Here is a 17,547-nt window from a genome sequence, read left to right on the forward strand (position 1 = left end):
GGAGTCTCCTCTGGAGACATTCAAAACTCGCCTGGACACATTCCTGTGCAACCTTATCTAGGTGTTCCTGCTCCGGCAGGGGGATTGGACTAGATGATCTTTTGAGGTCCCTTCCAATCTCTAACATACTGTGATACTGTGAGTCTGCATCTATTAAAATGAAAAGCTAAGTAATCAAAGATGTGAAAAAAAATGGTAATGGATAATCTACGGTTCTGTCTGCAAAAAAGCAATATAAAAAGGTCATCAATGACTGAAAAAAATATTTATCACCATGAACTTTCTCAGAATATTTGCTGTTCGTATGCCTTAGCTTTTTGTCCTAAAACTTGCTCTGTGAATTTTTGTTAATCACGACTCTAGGTTCAAGATTGAAAGCTACACAGTATGTATAATTTATCAGTAGGTATGAGACAACTGTTTTCCAATGTATTTTGAAGGGAAGATGCATCTTAATATGGAACTAACCATCACATGTACAAAATACTAAAAGAAAAAGGAAAAAAAGTAACATTACACAAGAACCTGCCATTCCACTATTTCACTGAAGTTACAAAATTATGAACTTCAGATTAAACAGTAGCTAAAATTAAATAATTTATGGTAGATTAAGTATTTTCTCCATTTGTCCTTATTCAAATGGAAATTATCAACTACATATGTGTACATATGTAATACATACATTGTAGTTGCACATATACATGGGCAACTTTAATCATTCATGTTTAGATTAGGTTATTATCCTCCTGTAAGTCAAACAGAGACTCATTCAGCAAGTGTTACATTTTCATCCCAAAATGAGCAAAATAGACAGCACTGTATTATTTATACCAAAACTAACTATAATAAAAAATAAATCCAAATAAAAAAAATAATCCACAAATACACAATAAAGAAAGAAAGAGGTCTTCATGAAGGGGAAGAGGGGGAGGAAGTGCAAAAAGTTCACCTTTTTCTTTGACTGAAGTAAACATCAACAGAAATCACTTTCACATGTGGCTTTGCATTGAGAATTCATCACAGCAGAGGAGGTCTGTGAGCAAAGCATACATAACATTATTCTGCTCTCTAGAGTGTGATGGAACTCGATGCCTGATCTTTCCCGTAAGAGAAAGACTTCATACTACATTTTAGCCTAGAAATTAAGATCAGACAAATGGTAGAGAAAATAAAGTGATATTTTTAATGACATATTAATGAAATCAGCCTAAAACATAAATGAAATTTAATTATTTTTAATAATTTCGTGTAGAAAAAGGAAGCAGAGCAGCTTTCAGAGAGTAGCAGAGCAGCTTTGATATAAACAAACAATTAGAGAGTTGGATACTTTTAAAATTACACAGCAGTGTGTTACAGTAATTCCCTTCCAGGAGTTCCTATATATTACTAACAGTTGCAACAGCCTTTATCAGAAAACTAGATTCCTGTGATTTTTAGTTTAAGTAAAACTGATGTTCTGCTTGACAGAATTCAGAACTTGGACATAAAATTCTCAACAGCCATGTGTTTGAGGACAGTTTTTTCACCATCTGCAGTTATGTAGGAAATTACTTGCAGGAGTCAGGCCTCTTTCTCTCTGTTTATCACGATTGTCAATACCTTGAAGTTGATGAATACATCTTGGCACAGAAAAACAGCTTTTAAAGCCTTTTCTTGAGTTTCTCAGCCCAGGAACATCTCACAGTTTGCTGTTCAGTCATGGGCAACTACCGTACCTTGTTACATCTTTCACATTGTGTATCGATAACAGAAGGAATCAAATGGGAAAAAGTTGTCTAGTAGCATGGAATGTGCATTTCTTCCTCATCTTCCACATCGTCTTGTTCAAGCAGAGTTTGAAATGAATGACTTGAGCCTCCTCACTGGAAACAATAGTATTTCTAGGTATGAGCTATTGTGAATCCTAAGAGCAGCATGTACTCTAAATTTGGTATTAACAGCACCATCTTAACATAGCTGTCTGCAGTACCAAACTCATACAAAACATGTCAGCTTGGTACATGTATGAGAATAGCATGACCTACTTTGAAATGCAGGTTTATTACACGTGCATTACTGAACAGTGACAAAGTGAAATAAAATCATGAATGAAGCCATCTACGTAGTTAAATATGAATTTCAGTTCTTTAAAATTTTTCCCCAAATTACAGATGGCATTATACTAGTCAGACAACAGCAAAGACAGTTGCTTTTTAGCAGAATCTTATTGTGAGGCAGAGCTAACAGCTTCTATGGGCACTGTAAAAGTGTAATCACACTGGAATTCAACCACTGCATTACCTCCTAATAATTACCTTCTGCTTTTTACAGCAGAGTAAGTTGATGGGTTTTTTTGGTGCGGGCAATGACCTCTTGCATTTTGATGTACTCTTGTCGTAAACTCTTACACTGATAAATTTTTATGCTGCTAAATGACATCCTGTCTGAACTATTTTTTATTAAATCATCTCATTATTTCTATGCCATTGCATGGACCTCTGATAATTTAACTAGGAGTTGTAACAAAAAAAAGTTCAAATAATAGTAACAGTTGGCAGCTATTTCAAGGGAATCAATAAAATTTGTTAATAGACCACACTACATTCATCATGGATTTGTTTTCTTTGAAAATTTGAGGAAAAAAAATTAATAGGTGTTTGCCTTATTTCAAATCTGTATATGTATTTCATATATATATATGAATTATTTTCAATTGTTTCATGGAATAAATTTCAAATATTTATAGAAAAATTACCACAATTTAAAAATATAAGCCATCTTACTCCATCATTCCTCATACTCAGAACCAATTTGTTCCTCCACTCCTTGACAACTACTTTTTGCTATAAAAATGCATTTTCTGAAAAACATGGTTTGCTATGATTTCTTCCCAGACTTTGTCTGTTTTAAGCTTCCTACGTCATCCTTAATAGTCTCATTTTGCTAAAACTTTACAGCAAGTAGTATACTATAAAATGAATGCACACCTATTTGTACATTTATACTCACTTGCAATTCTGCTGAATAATTATCTCAAAAAACGTTTATTACCCAACTGGAATGTTCTGTCACTGAACCTTATTCAATTTCTTAGAAAAATACAAAGCTTAAAACTTGATTTTGTCTCAAATTATAAAAATACGAACTGTATTTAAAACACTGCCTATGGCAAAAATTAACTTACAGTATGAAAAAGGGATTTTGTTGCAAGGTGCTTAAAGTGGCCTGGCATAGTCAGCAGAATAAAAGCAGATTATTTGCATATCTCAAGGAGGACCCTCATGAAATCATGAGGTATGCACTGGTCACTCCTAGAAAAGGTAGCTTGAATCCTTGTCATACCTGGCTCAACTTGTTTGATTAGAAAAGGCTCAGAATTTGACAATATTGCTCCATTTTTTCCCTCCTCCTTTGCTGTGCTGCACCCAGGCGATCACTTATCAACAGCTTAACAGCTCCTCTATAGGCTTCATGATCCCTGGGAAGGAATTACGCCTTCCCTCATGGCACAGTTACTTTTTCATTGTTCCTTGTCCATCTCTATTTTTGCCTTCAGTATTCACTCTGGGTTATATGGCCAAAGACATTCAGCAAAATCTCAGGAGTTTCAGACAAGCCAAACTTGTGCTTTAAAAAAAAAAAAAGATAGCATTAAGAACAGCTTTGCTTCAAGCTGCGCTTTTCTTACGTGGACAACCCATGTACGTTGCTGATTTTCTTTGAAGTTGATGACTCTATGGCCTGCTCTTTAAATTTTTATATCCCAAGTCATTGACTTTGTTCTACCTACTATGACAAAACTCATTAGAAAAAGTATCATAGTGAATTATATAAAAATGCATTAAGGCAACATGTTTAGTATTACCCAATTACTTTTCCCATAAGAAAATACGATGTTTCTTGTAGTATCAATGATATTAACTATGGTTAAAAGTAAGATGGCAAGAGAAAGATAAAACACAGATTCTGTACACTCATTATTCCACATAGCTTAACACATGTTTCATTTACTGGCTTATGTTTCAATAGAGTTTGAAAACATTTGCAATATCCAGGAAATAAATAATCTTATTGTGAAAGAAACTGAACATCCTGAACAGGCAGTAATTTTAACTGATGCTGCTTGCAATTAGGTCACATTTTAGAACCTGACATGACAATAGTTCCAGGTGTTTCCTTGATATATTGCAACTCCACATTAGAGCAATTTGGAGCTACTATCCTAAACATGCCACAATTTCCACTGGGAAATGAGGCAACTCACAATTAAAGAGATGTTTAGGAAAGTTGCAATCTGGAAAAACTGAGGTCAGGGACTACAGCATGAAAATACAGCCTCTAAAAGGTCTCCCTAAACACCTTAAAAATATTCCTTAAAGAACAGTCCTGAAGTCACTTAATTCAACTGCTCACAGTCCTGAGCAACCTGCTGCAGCTGACATTGCTTCAACCAGGGACGTCGTACTGTATCATCTTCAGAGGTCCCTTCCAACTTAAGTGGTTCTGTAATTAAAATTGGAATTATCAATTGGAACCATTTTAATTGGAATTAAAACTGACTTAGAATAAAAATTGTTCTTTTTTGCCAAGGATGCAAAAAATCCATTTTTGGAACCGTGCTACTCCAAATGCATTTGTAGATTGCTTGAACACAATTACCTGCTTTGCAACTGTACACCTGACAGTTTCCTGAAATGAGTTAAGCATTCACAACAAGATGATAAAATTATGGAGCACTCATCTTTCAACTAACATAACTGTGTCATAATTTACCATTATAGCAGTCTGATAATTTTACTTACAATTGCAAGAAGATTTTGAAAAACAGATAAAGTATACATCTTAAAGTAATGATGGGGAATGTGCATTTTGCATTTGAAATGAAGACCATAACAGCAAAACCAAGTATGAGCAAGAATGGCTGAAAATTTCAGCACTGCAATCTAAAAGGACAACATTCTCATTTCATGCTAAGTTGCTTCCCCTATATCTGTGTATGCAGTACTGAGAGCACTTTCTCCCTTCATCTTTCAGAAAGACCAAGTCAGTAAGCATTTTAATCTAGGACAGATTGCATAGATTTTTATTTGCTTTAGCAACAAAACATATTCTAATGGGCGAAACTTCATATCACAGCCCTTTTTTCTGTATTTTAATAATATTTAACAACTGAGTACACATAAATAAAAAAGACAAATCTATCAGCTGGCCATTACTTGCCCTTGAGGCTATTTTGTCTCCTTATTCTCCACAGTCATTATTCTACATAAAATTGACAGCATAATATTCAAATAAATAAATCTTCTGCAACAGCTATTTCTGATCAAAGGTCACTTGTTTTTTTATATCTTCTAGGCCATTTGCCAACAGATGTCAATCAGTGAAACAACTGCTAACCATTCCCCAGGGAAAATAGGGTCTGTGGAAGCAGAGAGTCATTCTGAACCTCCACTAAAACTCAATGACCAAACTATGTAAGAATATCTATTACTGTCCTTTCCGCTTTAGATTTTGCTTTGTCTCCTTTACTATCATTAGTCATTTCTTAATATGTATTACACACTACAAAATGTTGACCCTTTGCTAAAGCACAGGCTTTTCACATACTGTGGTATTATTCACCATCTCACAGGACTGAAAAGTATTAGTATGGATCCTAGCAACAACAAAAGGTCATATAACTATTTTTAAAATGCCAACCCTCCTGTTCATAAATGCTCACAGGACAAGTAACAGTTACGGCTTTCATAGTGCCTCCAAAAAGTAATGTGTCACAAAGGATTTATGCTTGTGATGCAATCATTCCTTATTGCCCAAATCCTCTAGCAGCACACAACTGTGTTTCTTTCTTTATAATACAGCCCCCCACACACTTCTATAGATACAATCCGCATCACTGGTCTTTATCTGACTTACTGAACAGTGTCCTTAGCGTAAAAAAAATAGAGACAATTGTAACTACACCATCCCAGTGGCCATGCATCTGTTTAAGCTCACTAACAAAACTAGTGTTCTGTCCAATAACATTATTATTCAGGTTTTTTTCAAATGGAAACTATACATTGAAAATTATTCCACAGCAATCCAACACATGGAGCATTCTGTAGCTAAAGAAGCATGCAGTATTGTAATGGATTATTCTTTGAAAGAAAAATACATGCTTCCCATATAGAGCTGGCATCAACAACAAGAAGAAAAATACAGGTTCAAAACAATAAGCTAAAGGAACCCGCTAATTTCCTGATTATACAAAATGCTACTAAAAAAGTTAATTTTTAATTCCTATTGTCTTCCAATATTTCTTGATTCACAAAAAGCACATCATGCCTTTTCTCCTAACCGTAATGAAATAAGTTTTTCCCTTCATAAACCAAGAAAGAAAGTGAAAAACTGGCAAGAACTGACAGCAGGATGGGCATATGGATATTTTTGCTGTCTAAATAAGGTGCTCAAGCACACTAATCACTCTTTTAACATCCATGTAGAAATAGAAAGCAGTAAAACTTTTCTGTGGCCTATATCTAATTCCAGGAGGCCTCATGGTTGTGTTAGATAGATAGCAAAAGTTCAAGACAGACAGTGAAAGCACTGAAAGATGCAGAGCATTTACACAGCCTTCACAACTCTAGATCCTTTAGACCTCCCTCCCAACACACATAAGCATTCATTCATCTCAGCTGACCCTATTACTATATATTCAAGGGTATTGTTGAAGATTTTCATCTTTAAAAGAGATGTGCACCTAAGAAAGCAAGTAACACCCTCCCCCACTGATACACACTATACAAGGTTTATATCTTGTGAAGTAATTAGGCAAAATCCAAGAAAGTGGATACACACAGTTAATTAATTCTTCAACTATTTTGCTTATGCCAACTGTATATGGTAAGCATGTATTCTTATTAAAAAGTGACTGATTTTTACTATACAATAAATGAGGAGGCACAACCATCTTTAAATCATACCAAAAAAGATGCAAAAAAGTAAATTATCTTTTATTCTTAAGATAAAAAGCAGAAGAATATTAGTGCTAATAAAATCAATATGGAACAAATTATTAGATCAGGAGATAAGAAAGTTCCCTGAGAATGAAGCACAGGGATTTCTGTTTATCTCCACTGTGGTTTTAGCGGTAAAGGTTTCCCCTTATCTTCCTCTCTCTTCTCCCTAAAAACAGAAAATGTTTTAGAGTTTTCCCAGTTCAGCCCCACAGCTACAACCACAACCAAGGCTGCACATTTATATGCCAATCCAGAATGATTGGGGTTTTTTGAACAATTCTCAGATTAAATAAACTTCTTAATCAGGTCGTGACGAAAAATATTCCCACCCCTACCCAGTGCAATAATAAAGTTATATATGCTTTTTTCTGAGGACTGTCTTTCACTTTTTGTTTCTTGTCACCAAAGAGAAACAGAAATAGGTTTTCATAGTAATAACAGTAACCTTAACTGTTCCAACTTAAAAACTCCTTGCTCACAGAAGTTAATCTTATACATCAGATAGACACAGATAGACTAAATATTATTTCAGGTTCTGTGTAACCACCCAACAAGCCACAAATCTCATCAATTAATAATGGAAAACTAACATTCTGTAACAGAGTGAAAACAATAGCTAGGGGCCATTAATATCAATTGACATAAACTCCTATGGCTTGAAAGAAGCATATCCTTTAATTGCTGCAAATGCTTTGGTCCAAGCCCAGCATATCTGGAGTACTGCATATGAGAGTGCTCTGCCTATAAACTGTATAAGAAGAAGAACAGATAAATTATTTTTGACCCATATGATTACTATTCAGTACACATCAGATCCAATATGACATTCATCAACTAATTACCTTTTGATAAGAATCCAAAAAGAAAATACTTAGGTAGTCAAGACACAGGCAGAATGAGAAAGAGAATGGCAGAATGGCTTCACTGAAGGAAAGACTATAAGAAGAATAGCATGACTTATGCAGTACTACGCACTTAGGACACCAAGTCTCACCTAGAAGGGTTATAAAAAAAGAATTAAAAAAATAAATCCTACAAAATCTCAAATACTGGGTATCATACCTCTGCTAAGCCTCAGCACTTACTTAATTGTGTGCAATTTCTCAAGGTGTTTTTGTCATGTCATTCTAGATATATATACTAAATTATTTTCTGTAAAATAGTGACAATTCACTTACAAGGTACAAATGATTAAACTAAACTCAAAAATTCTTCCTACCTGAAAAGAGTTCTCAAACTGTCTTGACTTTTGTAGATATATTCCTTACATATGGCACAGGAAAGTAATTTCTATTCCATGGATATTTTTTTTTGTTTTATTTATTGATACATTAATGAGTTCTCACTATGAGTTTGTCACAAGATGTAAAATCTTGGCTTTGTTGATGCTAATGCCTACATTGCACTGATCATGTGTTTCTTTTGCAGTTAAAAGAAACTTTGTGCAGAAATAGCCTTTATACATCTGATATTATTTTCTAAAATACAGTTATCCTTACATGAGAAACAATAAAAAAATTAAGAGGACTATAGTTTAGAAAAATGTCTGCTCATTGCTCTTAACAAGTACGGAACTCGTCAAATAAAATAATTACATGAGAATTTTAGTATATATATTTCTAGCCTGTTCCTCAGAATTCTACTAGTTTTAGAAACAAAAAAAAAAAGTCTTGGATTATCTTTACCTAGTTAAAATTCATATTTTGGTCTTACAAAACAAACTAAAACTCAGAAATACCAATGTCACAATGTCAAAGGTCTTTCTTTTTTTCACAGTGTGGATCTTCCACACAAGTGCAAAAACTAGAACCACCCATATGCATTCGTAACAGCTAAGGCACAGAATTACTATTTAAAAAGAGAAGTAATCTGCTACATAACAAAATACCTCTATAGACTTTAATCTCATCATAATGATGTGACGGATCTCACACATATCTTAATAAACCATCACTGGAAAGATTGTTTTTCCAATTAAATTATTCAATCATAGAATAAATTTGACCTAGAAAAGAAAATTTCCATTCACAATAGCAGAACTGAATCCAGAATATCAACTAACTTGTAATGCATAATAATGTGTAGCAAAAACAGAGAACTACAAACAGTAACAACTCTCACCTTTTTTGATACAAGGCAACACCAGATTGCTATTAGGCAATATGAGTGTATAAAATGCCACTACACTACTATTATCTAATTATACTAATACGATATAATTCTTTATGTAATTTTTTTTTTTTTTACATACTTTTCACCCCATTCTCCCTTTTATCAGATTTGGTTAAACACAAAAAAACCCCACAAAACCTTTCTTTCTTTTGCCTATTGAGCATGCTTGGAAAAAACCACCAGGTGGCAATGCAGTGTTCAAGTTTTTTATTCTACATACATGTTACACAGAAAAAAATCTGTACCGATCAGCATGAGGCTGTCTTTCCTAACCTACTTCCTCTTTGATGAATATTAAATAATTCATAAGCAAAAACTCTATTCACCACAAGTGATTAAATACCACTCAACCTGAAAAGAACAGACTTTAAGAAACATGAGTTTCTAAGGATGTAAAACCATATAGCTAAAAAAAAAAAATAAATCTACACTTTATTTAGAACTTTGAAACAGGATAATTTCAGGAAAAATCACTGAAAGGAAAACATTTAGAAATGCACTACCATAAAGTTATCAAAATACTATCAAAGACTGAATTAGGCAACAATTACTTGCTAGATAGTCGGCAGACTGCACAAACAATACATCTACACATTTTTACACATTTTGCAAATTTATATGAAGTTTGGCATCATGCTAAGAACCAGGCATTTCCCACACTCCTGAGGTTTAAGCCAATTGCAGTAAAACCATGTGCTGAATGAACCAAAGTATGAAAGCTTTAAGTATTTATTCTTCCTCTGCATCAAGCAGGACATAGTGATCAAAGAGAGGAATTGTTTCATGAAGCAAGACGCTTTCAGATATCTCAAAAAGCCAAGAAGTAATGCTAGAATCAGCTTCCCATTCAGTAGATTACATCTGATATCCACTGTGTGCCAAATTAAAGTTCATTTTTGCAGTTACTGTTGCAGGCTCTGAAACCTCTGGGGAAGTTCATGGGGACTTCACTGAATAGCTAAAATGTCCAATTAGCAATCATTACATCTACTCTGAGATCAGCAGCTGGAACAGCAAAGCTTAAGGCAAAGGATCTTTCTTTTTTGAGAAGAAAAAAACTGTAACTTTTAGAGTTGTTATTTCAACCACAATTGACAAGAAAAGTTTAGGTGTGAATAAGTCCAATTTAGTTTTTTCATATGTGGATATTAGAAGAAATTTCTTAAATCATTTGCATTTATCAATGGAATTGCTACTGGAACTGCTTACCCAACCATTCTTATGTAACAAACAATTACACTCATAATGTAAAATAAATCCACTGTATGTTAATGAGTAATTTGAAACTTTTCATTGCATTACAGAAATTATTTAAAATATGAACTGGAAAGAAAAAAAAGGATATATCTTCTGTCAGATAGAAGCAGAATCGTGCATAAAAGGTGAAGTGCTAAACAGGTACATCACACAGTTATGAGCAAGCTAATTTAAAGCATGTTTTCCTGCTAATGTAATAAATATTAGATTAATACTCTTCACTTTATGCCCTGTACTGTTATATTTAACTGATAAATAGCACAAAGTGGTAGAATAATTCAAGACCTGCCTGCCTTTATGTAATATGATTTTAAGTGCCTTTCATAATGACACCTCTCATGATCAGAGGTTTAATCCAATGCAGCACAACCTAAGGTATCTCTTGCAACGTTTTTTTAACCTGCTTTTCAATCAACCAAAAAAAAAAAAAAAAAAAAGAATAATACTAGATTGATACTGTTTACACATACAGCTAATTCTTTGATATAATGTCAGTCCTGAAAGCCAATAGACTGTCAGAGTTGTTATCCATTTTTAGAAATAAAACCAGGAATTGAGCCTATGAAGTATTCCACACGACTTTATGAAGCTAGGTTCTCATATTCTTGACAGATCAGAGAAGTGACTGGAAGAGTATTTCTAATAGATGGAGAAACTCTTACTTTTATTAATCACTATCATTTTAGTGCAGTTGATAACAAACTTATAAGAGAGCTGAAGTACTCTACTAGGAAAAATCTAAATGACAGTGCACAAAACATGTATTTCCAGGAATAGAACTCTTCTTAATATAAAATACTGAAGTTAAATACATAAAGAACACAAGACCTGTGTTTTCAGGTCTGGTGCTTAGAAATAAATTCAACAAACATGATTAGAAGGAATAAGTCATAATTAGGGTAACTATTTAGCATATTAATGTAACAACTTCTTTTAATACATTCCTCTTAACAGAGAAAAAGTACACAAAAGCAGCACATCTCTAAAAGGTTGGTACTACTACTCGCTATTTATATCATCTCATAAGTATAAAAATATGCCAACATCTTTATTTTGCTATTAGTTGTACTTTAATGCTGACATTTCAAGGATAAAGTAAACTCACAAGTAGAACTGACTAAAGAGACTTAACTATGTTGTCACTATCCTCTGTCTCTGGTTAACACGTTAATACAAAACTAGAGTTCTGTTTTCCAAGTTGAGTTTTCTTTCCTGCTTCCAATTACATGCTGCATCACAGGCAGGAAACCATTTCTATTTTCAGAGTACAGATAAGTGCATCTTATTTTGCTAAAACTTCTGTTAAAGTAAATAAAGTCTTCTGTGTAAAAACACTTCAGGATTGCAGAATAGGCCTCATGAGCATCCAAAGGAGGGAAAAAAACCCAAACCAAACAAAACCAAACCAATGGACAACAACAACAACAACAACAAAACCCAAAAAAAAAAAAAAAAAAAAAAAAACCAGAAAAAACAAACAGCAACACATGTTGTTATATTCCACCTACTTCTGTGCAAGTCCTCCCATTCTCAAGTCACTAAATGACATGACCAAAGGCAGCAGGATCTGAGATTTCAGTAAATCAGATTTTTCCTTTGCACTTACATTATGATAATCAACCCTCTTGGTGATACAGCTAATTGAAACTATATACAGGATAAGCAGATCTCATGTGGTAACATCAAAAACCCCATGTTACATTTTACTGTAGTAAGTCATGATCCAAAGATTTCTATTACAGTTTTTCCTTTTTATTACAGCATCAGGATGAGAATATATTCTGTACATCTTAAAAAGTATTGTATGCTCTTTCTCTTGCTGTTATTATAGCAACTACATTACTTTACCAAACAGAAATTAAAATGCGTATTTACTGCTTTTCCTTTCATTGGTTAATCAGAGGAAGACAATACAGACAAAAATGATGAAATAAAATGCAAAAAAACAACCCAAGTTCTTATTATGGTCACATTCAAGTAAAGGCATCTGATGACTGGCTATTTTTTTAGTTCCTTAAAAATGGATGTCATTGTAAAATTTACTTTAAGATAATCAATAATGTTTATACTAAATTTGGATTAAGAGGCCGTAACTTAAATTTACAAGCATTAAATATTAATCAAACAGAACCACCTCACACAGACACATTCAAAGGATATCTGTGATGTCTATCTAGGCTTCAACATCATATTACAAACACCTTTTGATGATATCATGATACAGAGAACACCAACTACTTTGCTTGCACACACATTAAATTCCAGTTTTCTTGAATTTAAATATATTCTAATCTCAAGCCTTAGTTGAGGAATACCTTACTTTATAGTGGTACTTATTTGCCTTCCCTCCATCTACATTTCCAGTCACTACAGTATTGAACATATAATCAGTTTCATAGTATTATTATAAATATAATCCATTGAAAATACAAGATATGATTTAACCTGTTGTCCAGAATGCATGAAGACCTACGTCCTCCCTAAGCACCAGTTTAAAACAACCAACACCATCTGGAAACAAACTTAAAAAAATACAAAAAGAAATCAGAGCCAGACTTCTGGAACAGTACAACAAAAGCTACCTCAACCATTCCAATGCTGAAAGAAAAACTACTAAAACAACAAACCTAATTAACTAATTCCAACAACATTGGATCAAGACATCCATTAAGGATTTAGTGTCCTTTAGTGCCATAGAGCAAGACAGTTTAGAGCAGTAATATCCTGCCTTTTTTTTTTTTTTTTTCCATTATCCAGTGAAAAGTGAAGGAATGAAAAATCAGAATTTCAGGGTCACAGGCAAAAAATTAATTCAAAACTACTCAATTGTCTCAATATTGGTGTTCCCTTCATTTATATATGAAGATAATTAATCTATAGTAACAGTATGAAAGATGTTTGGTAAACATGGCACCCTCTGCTTGGTTTCTGAAAAACTGCCTGCCTTTTCTTCCTTGAATCAAACTCTTCAATCATGTATCAAGTAGCCCTTTCAAAAACACATTTTGTTGCTTGCTTTTCATGGTTATGAAATGTAATGTGATCTATTTGTTCTATTACAAAAATCAGTAGCCTAAACCAAAACTGTATTATCTGAATTTCCAAGATTCTTCACAATAAACTATATAGCCAAACAGCTAGATATAGTAGCTTACACTAACAACGCTGACTGCAACAAAGTCTTTTAGGTAAGTTAAATAGTTCTGGAAATAACTTTCCTTCAGTAGATGAATGATAACATTGATTTCACATACTTGGGTTTTTTGCATCAAGTTCACACAACATAATACAGTATGAAAAGATACAGAAGCTACTAAATTCTTTGGCTGCAGAGTTTGAAATCCTCTTAATTTTGTTTCAAAAACATCTCAGAATACATTTGTACTTCTTCGTATGTATTAAACACTTTGTTCCAAACCACATAGTAACCACAGAGATAGAGATTTACTTACCTGATCCCCTTTTGGTCACAACCTTCAAGCTCTGAGTTACAGTAGTATACAAGAGAATCAAGTTGGGAATAGGAGCTTTCATCTTCTGTCTTTCAGTGACTGCTTCCTAGAATACCAAAAAGAAGAAAGAAACACTGATTTTATATAGGCATTGAAACAACCTTGAAGTAAGTAATGATAATACTGACATTGTGAAAATGTTGAATACAGTGTTTGCGAGAAATTTAATGCACAAAAAATTATCTACTGTTCCTGATAAAAAATATGTAAACTAAAATCACCATAAAACAAACACATGCACACACTACATTTAACGTTGGCACTTAAGTTCCAGTTTTACCTACTCATAGAAAATTCATTGGGTCCTGTTAAAACTTTCTAACAGATCTTCAGAATAAAACAGTTTTGATCAAATTATTCTATGAAAAAAGTGTGACCTTTCTACTAAGCCTGCAAAATAACATCTAGTTCTTTTTTTTTTATCATATAATCTATTCCCCCACCCCAAACAGGAAAGAGAAAATAATGCCCTTATTCATTAGTTTTGCTTCCATTTCTTAATTCCACAGATTGAGCACAAGAATCACAATGAAATGAAAAATTAATTAAAAGCAAATCTGGTCATCTTCTTATGAACAGTGAAATGGGAAACATAAGAGTGACCCAGAGGAAGCAAAAGACACTCTCATAGATGTAGCAGAGACTTCCTTTTAGATGAGCTGAAATCCCACGGGCAAGTTCAAATTAACACTAAATTAGAAGACAATGATGTAAGGATGGGAGAGAGGTGAATCACAGGATGTGGCTCATCCTTCATCTCTAAGATGTTATAATGGATGGGAACCTAGCTGAGATTTGATTCCCACTCATGACGGGGAGACATAATAAAGTATGGTTTTTTGTCACAGTGTATTTGGCAGAGCATATATTTTTATGTTCCTTGTAACTGTTTGTCAGAAAAAGGCAGGAAAACACAGGTGTGCAGCAGTTCTATGACCTTCTTACTTGGTCACACCAGGGTGCCTGGCCAATGCTCTCGGTGTGAACAAGTGACATCATGAGAAACTGCATGGCTCCCTGAGTAAACAATTACACATCTGGCACAAAGCCAGTTGTTTTTCTAAGGGTATAAAAGCCAGATCCTCTTGTAGCCAAATCCAAAGCCTCACCTATGGGAGAATGCACCACACAGGCATTTTCTCAGTTACCTGACACTCCTAGCATCAGCTGCAAAGGGGCTTAACTGCTTGAAGTGTGGGACTGGATGATGATTTGGAAGTAACTGGTGATGTATTTCTTCTTAATCACTATTCTCTCTGTGCAGTAACGATTTGATACATTGCTAATTTTCCTCTGTGCTATACATGTACGTACCTCTGATTCGCTTTATTGTGCTTATTTACTCTATATATACACATATATATCTGATTCGCATTAGTGTGCTTGTTTGCCTCAGTGTGCTTATTTGCTTTAGTTTAATAATAAGTTTAATAAACTGTGCATATCATATGGCTACTGTGCTGTCAGTTTGTTCAGTACCCTGCCTTTTAGCAGAACAGACGTGAATAGAAGTTTTCCATTTCTATTACTTGTGTCCTCTGAGGATTGGGTGGTATGAGCAACTGGTGAAAGAAGGGAATAAACTTTCTGTCAATTCCTCATATAACCAGGAGGGTGTCATCTCATCATGATGATTATAAGCTTTGTTCTGGAATGGTTGATAGGACTAACATCTCACATTTCAACGTGTTAGAAGTGGAAAGGGAGGCCAAATCTTCTGTCTAGTCAAGCTAGACAGTAGAGGCTATCTCTGCTATCTACAGTCATTATAGTATTTTATGCAAAAATATTCTTATCTAATAGGGGAAAAAGGGTCTGTGATCAATGGGTTTTTTAATATTACAAAAAAAGACTCATGAAACTAATGTGGTTTTGATATTGACCTCTGTTAATCACAGCTGCATACAGCACCAAAAAATTCTTAAAAGGAACCACATGGTACAGGATTTGATTTCAAGAGACCATGAATCTTTTACACTTTCACTGACAGGTTACTGAGAACCCAAGACTTTTTTTTTTTAAGCAGTAGCTTAAAATACCTTCATCTGAGGAGAGAACAGGTTAGAAATGAAATAGTGGGGGTGTAAAAGAGCACATTATGGAAAGAATTACTTAAATAATGACTTCATACAGAATCCATCTTATAGCTTTATGTTTCAAGACGTTTCAGAACTAAATGCAAGCCTACTGCATTATGGCTTTGTTGAGGATGAGAGAGTGCGAAAATACAGTCTGATGATAACAGTTTGTGATATCTTACTTCATATAACAATATTTATACTCACAGAGAAACATACAAGCATGAATATGTTTGCTTATTCATTGGCTGTAAACAAACTAGCATTTCAGCATCACAGATGAAGGACTACCATTTACCCACATTCATGTGCAACTGCAGAAAAGCTAGGCAACAAATTGCCTATCAATGCAGAAATTAAAGTGTGAAATATAGGATTACTGTGAGTTAAACTACGTGCACGTTAACAGTTTTAGTTAAATTTAAAATTTAACTAAGTCTCATGATCACTGGCAATTACAAATAATACAAATCCTTGGAATTTTAGAAGCTAGAAATGAAAGTTAATTTTCCAGGGGCACAGTGAGTAGATATTACCAAGTGTTATGCCACATTTTACTGCAGACCTGAGTCAGACTTCCTGAAGTCAAAATATCATTTCTCAGCCACTGCACTAACTGATGCTGCAGGAAATCCTGGAGTTGGTATCTTCAGCCTCCAGGGTACTAGCAAGAATCAGCTCTTTGCTCTGTATGAGCCTAATAAATACTGTCCAAAGAACCACAGGATCTCACTATACAAGTTCACTAAATAATAGGTTCTTACTGTGAAAGCAGATCTGCACACACCCGTTTTAACCATATATCAAAAGATGATATTGCCGATTACTGTGATAGAAATGAAAATGCATACATACATACGCATATATGTATATATATGTGTATTCATATGTATTTATACATATTTTTTCTGTGAAACCATGCAGTAGCTATAAAGTTTGAAGTTACCAAAGAAAGCCTCAGTAAATACAAATATATCAGTAAGAAACAGTTCAGTCAATTAAATTCTTCTCCTGGTCCATGAATATATCACTCATTTAACTTGTCAACAAGGAGAAATATATTTGTTACAATGGTATAGTATGGACTGCATTTGAAACATGTGACACCACTATGGAAGCCATTCTCACGTACATTTATTCCCAGAGATTCAGCTCTAGCTTAAAGGCACAAGCAAAATTGGCTGTTGCCTACATTGCTTGTGGTAAATCCCTAGAAAGTAAAGTCTGCTACTGTCTTTGAGAAATGAGGAAACACTTTACTGCTAAAGGGGATTAAAAAGGGGAGGGATGGCTCCCAGCAGCAGCTACTGCCTCCTTGAAATAATATAAGCAACAAATCAGATCTTACATAGGCTCTTCCCAGAGTTTTCCAACCCTTCTCTTCTGCTTCCATTCCCTTTTCTGCAGTACGAAAAATTTTTTTCTGGTCTTTTCTTCATTTAAAAAATCAAAAGTTCAAAAAACAAAACAGAGTCAGCAATCAGTAAAGCAGAGGGAGCTCATGCCTTATGGCTTTGGAAGTTGCCTGAGAGGTTGGAAAATCTGCTT

At 34.1% G+C, this 17,547-nt stretch overlaps 1 protein-coding gene across 1 annotated transcript in view; it reads right to left on the reverse strand.

The window, feature by feature from the left end:
• IL1RAPL1 (interleukin 1 receptor accessory protein like 1) overlaps nucleotides 1–13,943 on the reverse strand; it is a gene marked incomplete at both ends in the record, with an annotated part of 653,301 nt that extends 639,358 nt beyond the window's left edge. The window contains one exon of the mRNA XM_080612311.1: nucleotides 13,862–13,943. Within this exon, the coding sequence (XP_080468437.1) occupies nucleotides 13,862–13,943 (82 nt within the window). The remainder of the gene's footprint in view (nucleotides 1–13,861) is intronic.
• Nucleotides 13,944–17,547: the final 3,604 nt, after the last annotated feature.

Source organism: Psittacula echo, assembly GCF_963264785.1.
Source record: "Psittacula echo genome assembly, chromosome: 3".
Classification (NCBI taxonomy): domain Eukaryota; kingdom Metazoa; phylum Chordata; class Aves; order Psittaciformes; family Psittacidae; genus Psittacula; species Psittacula echo.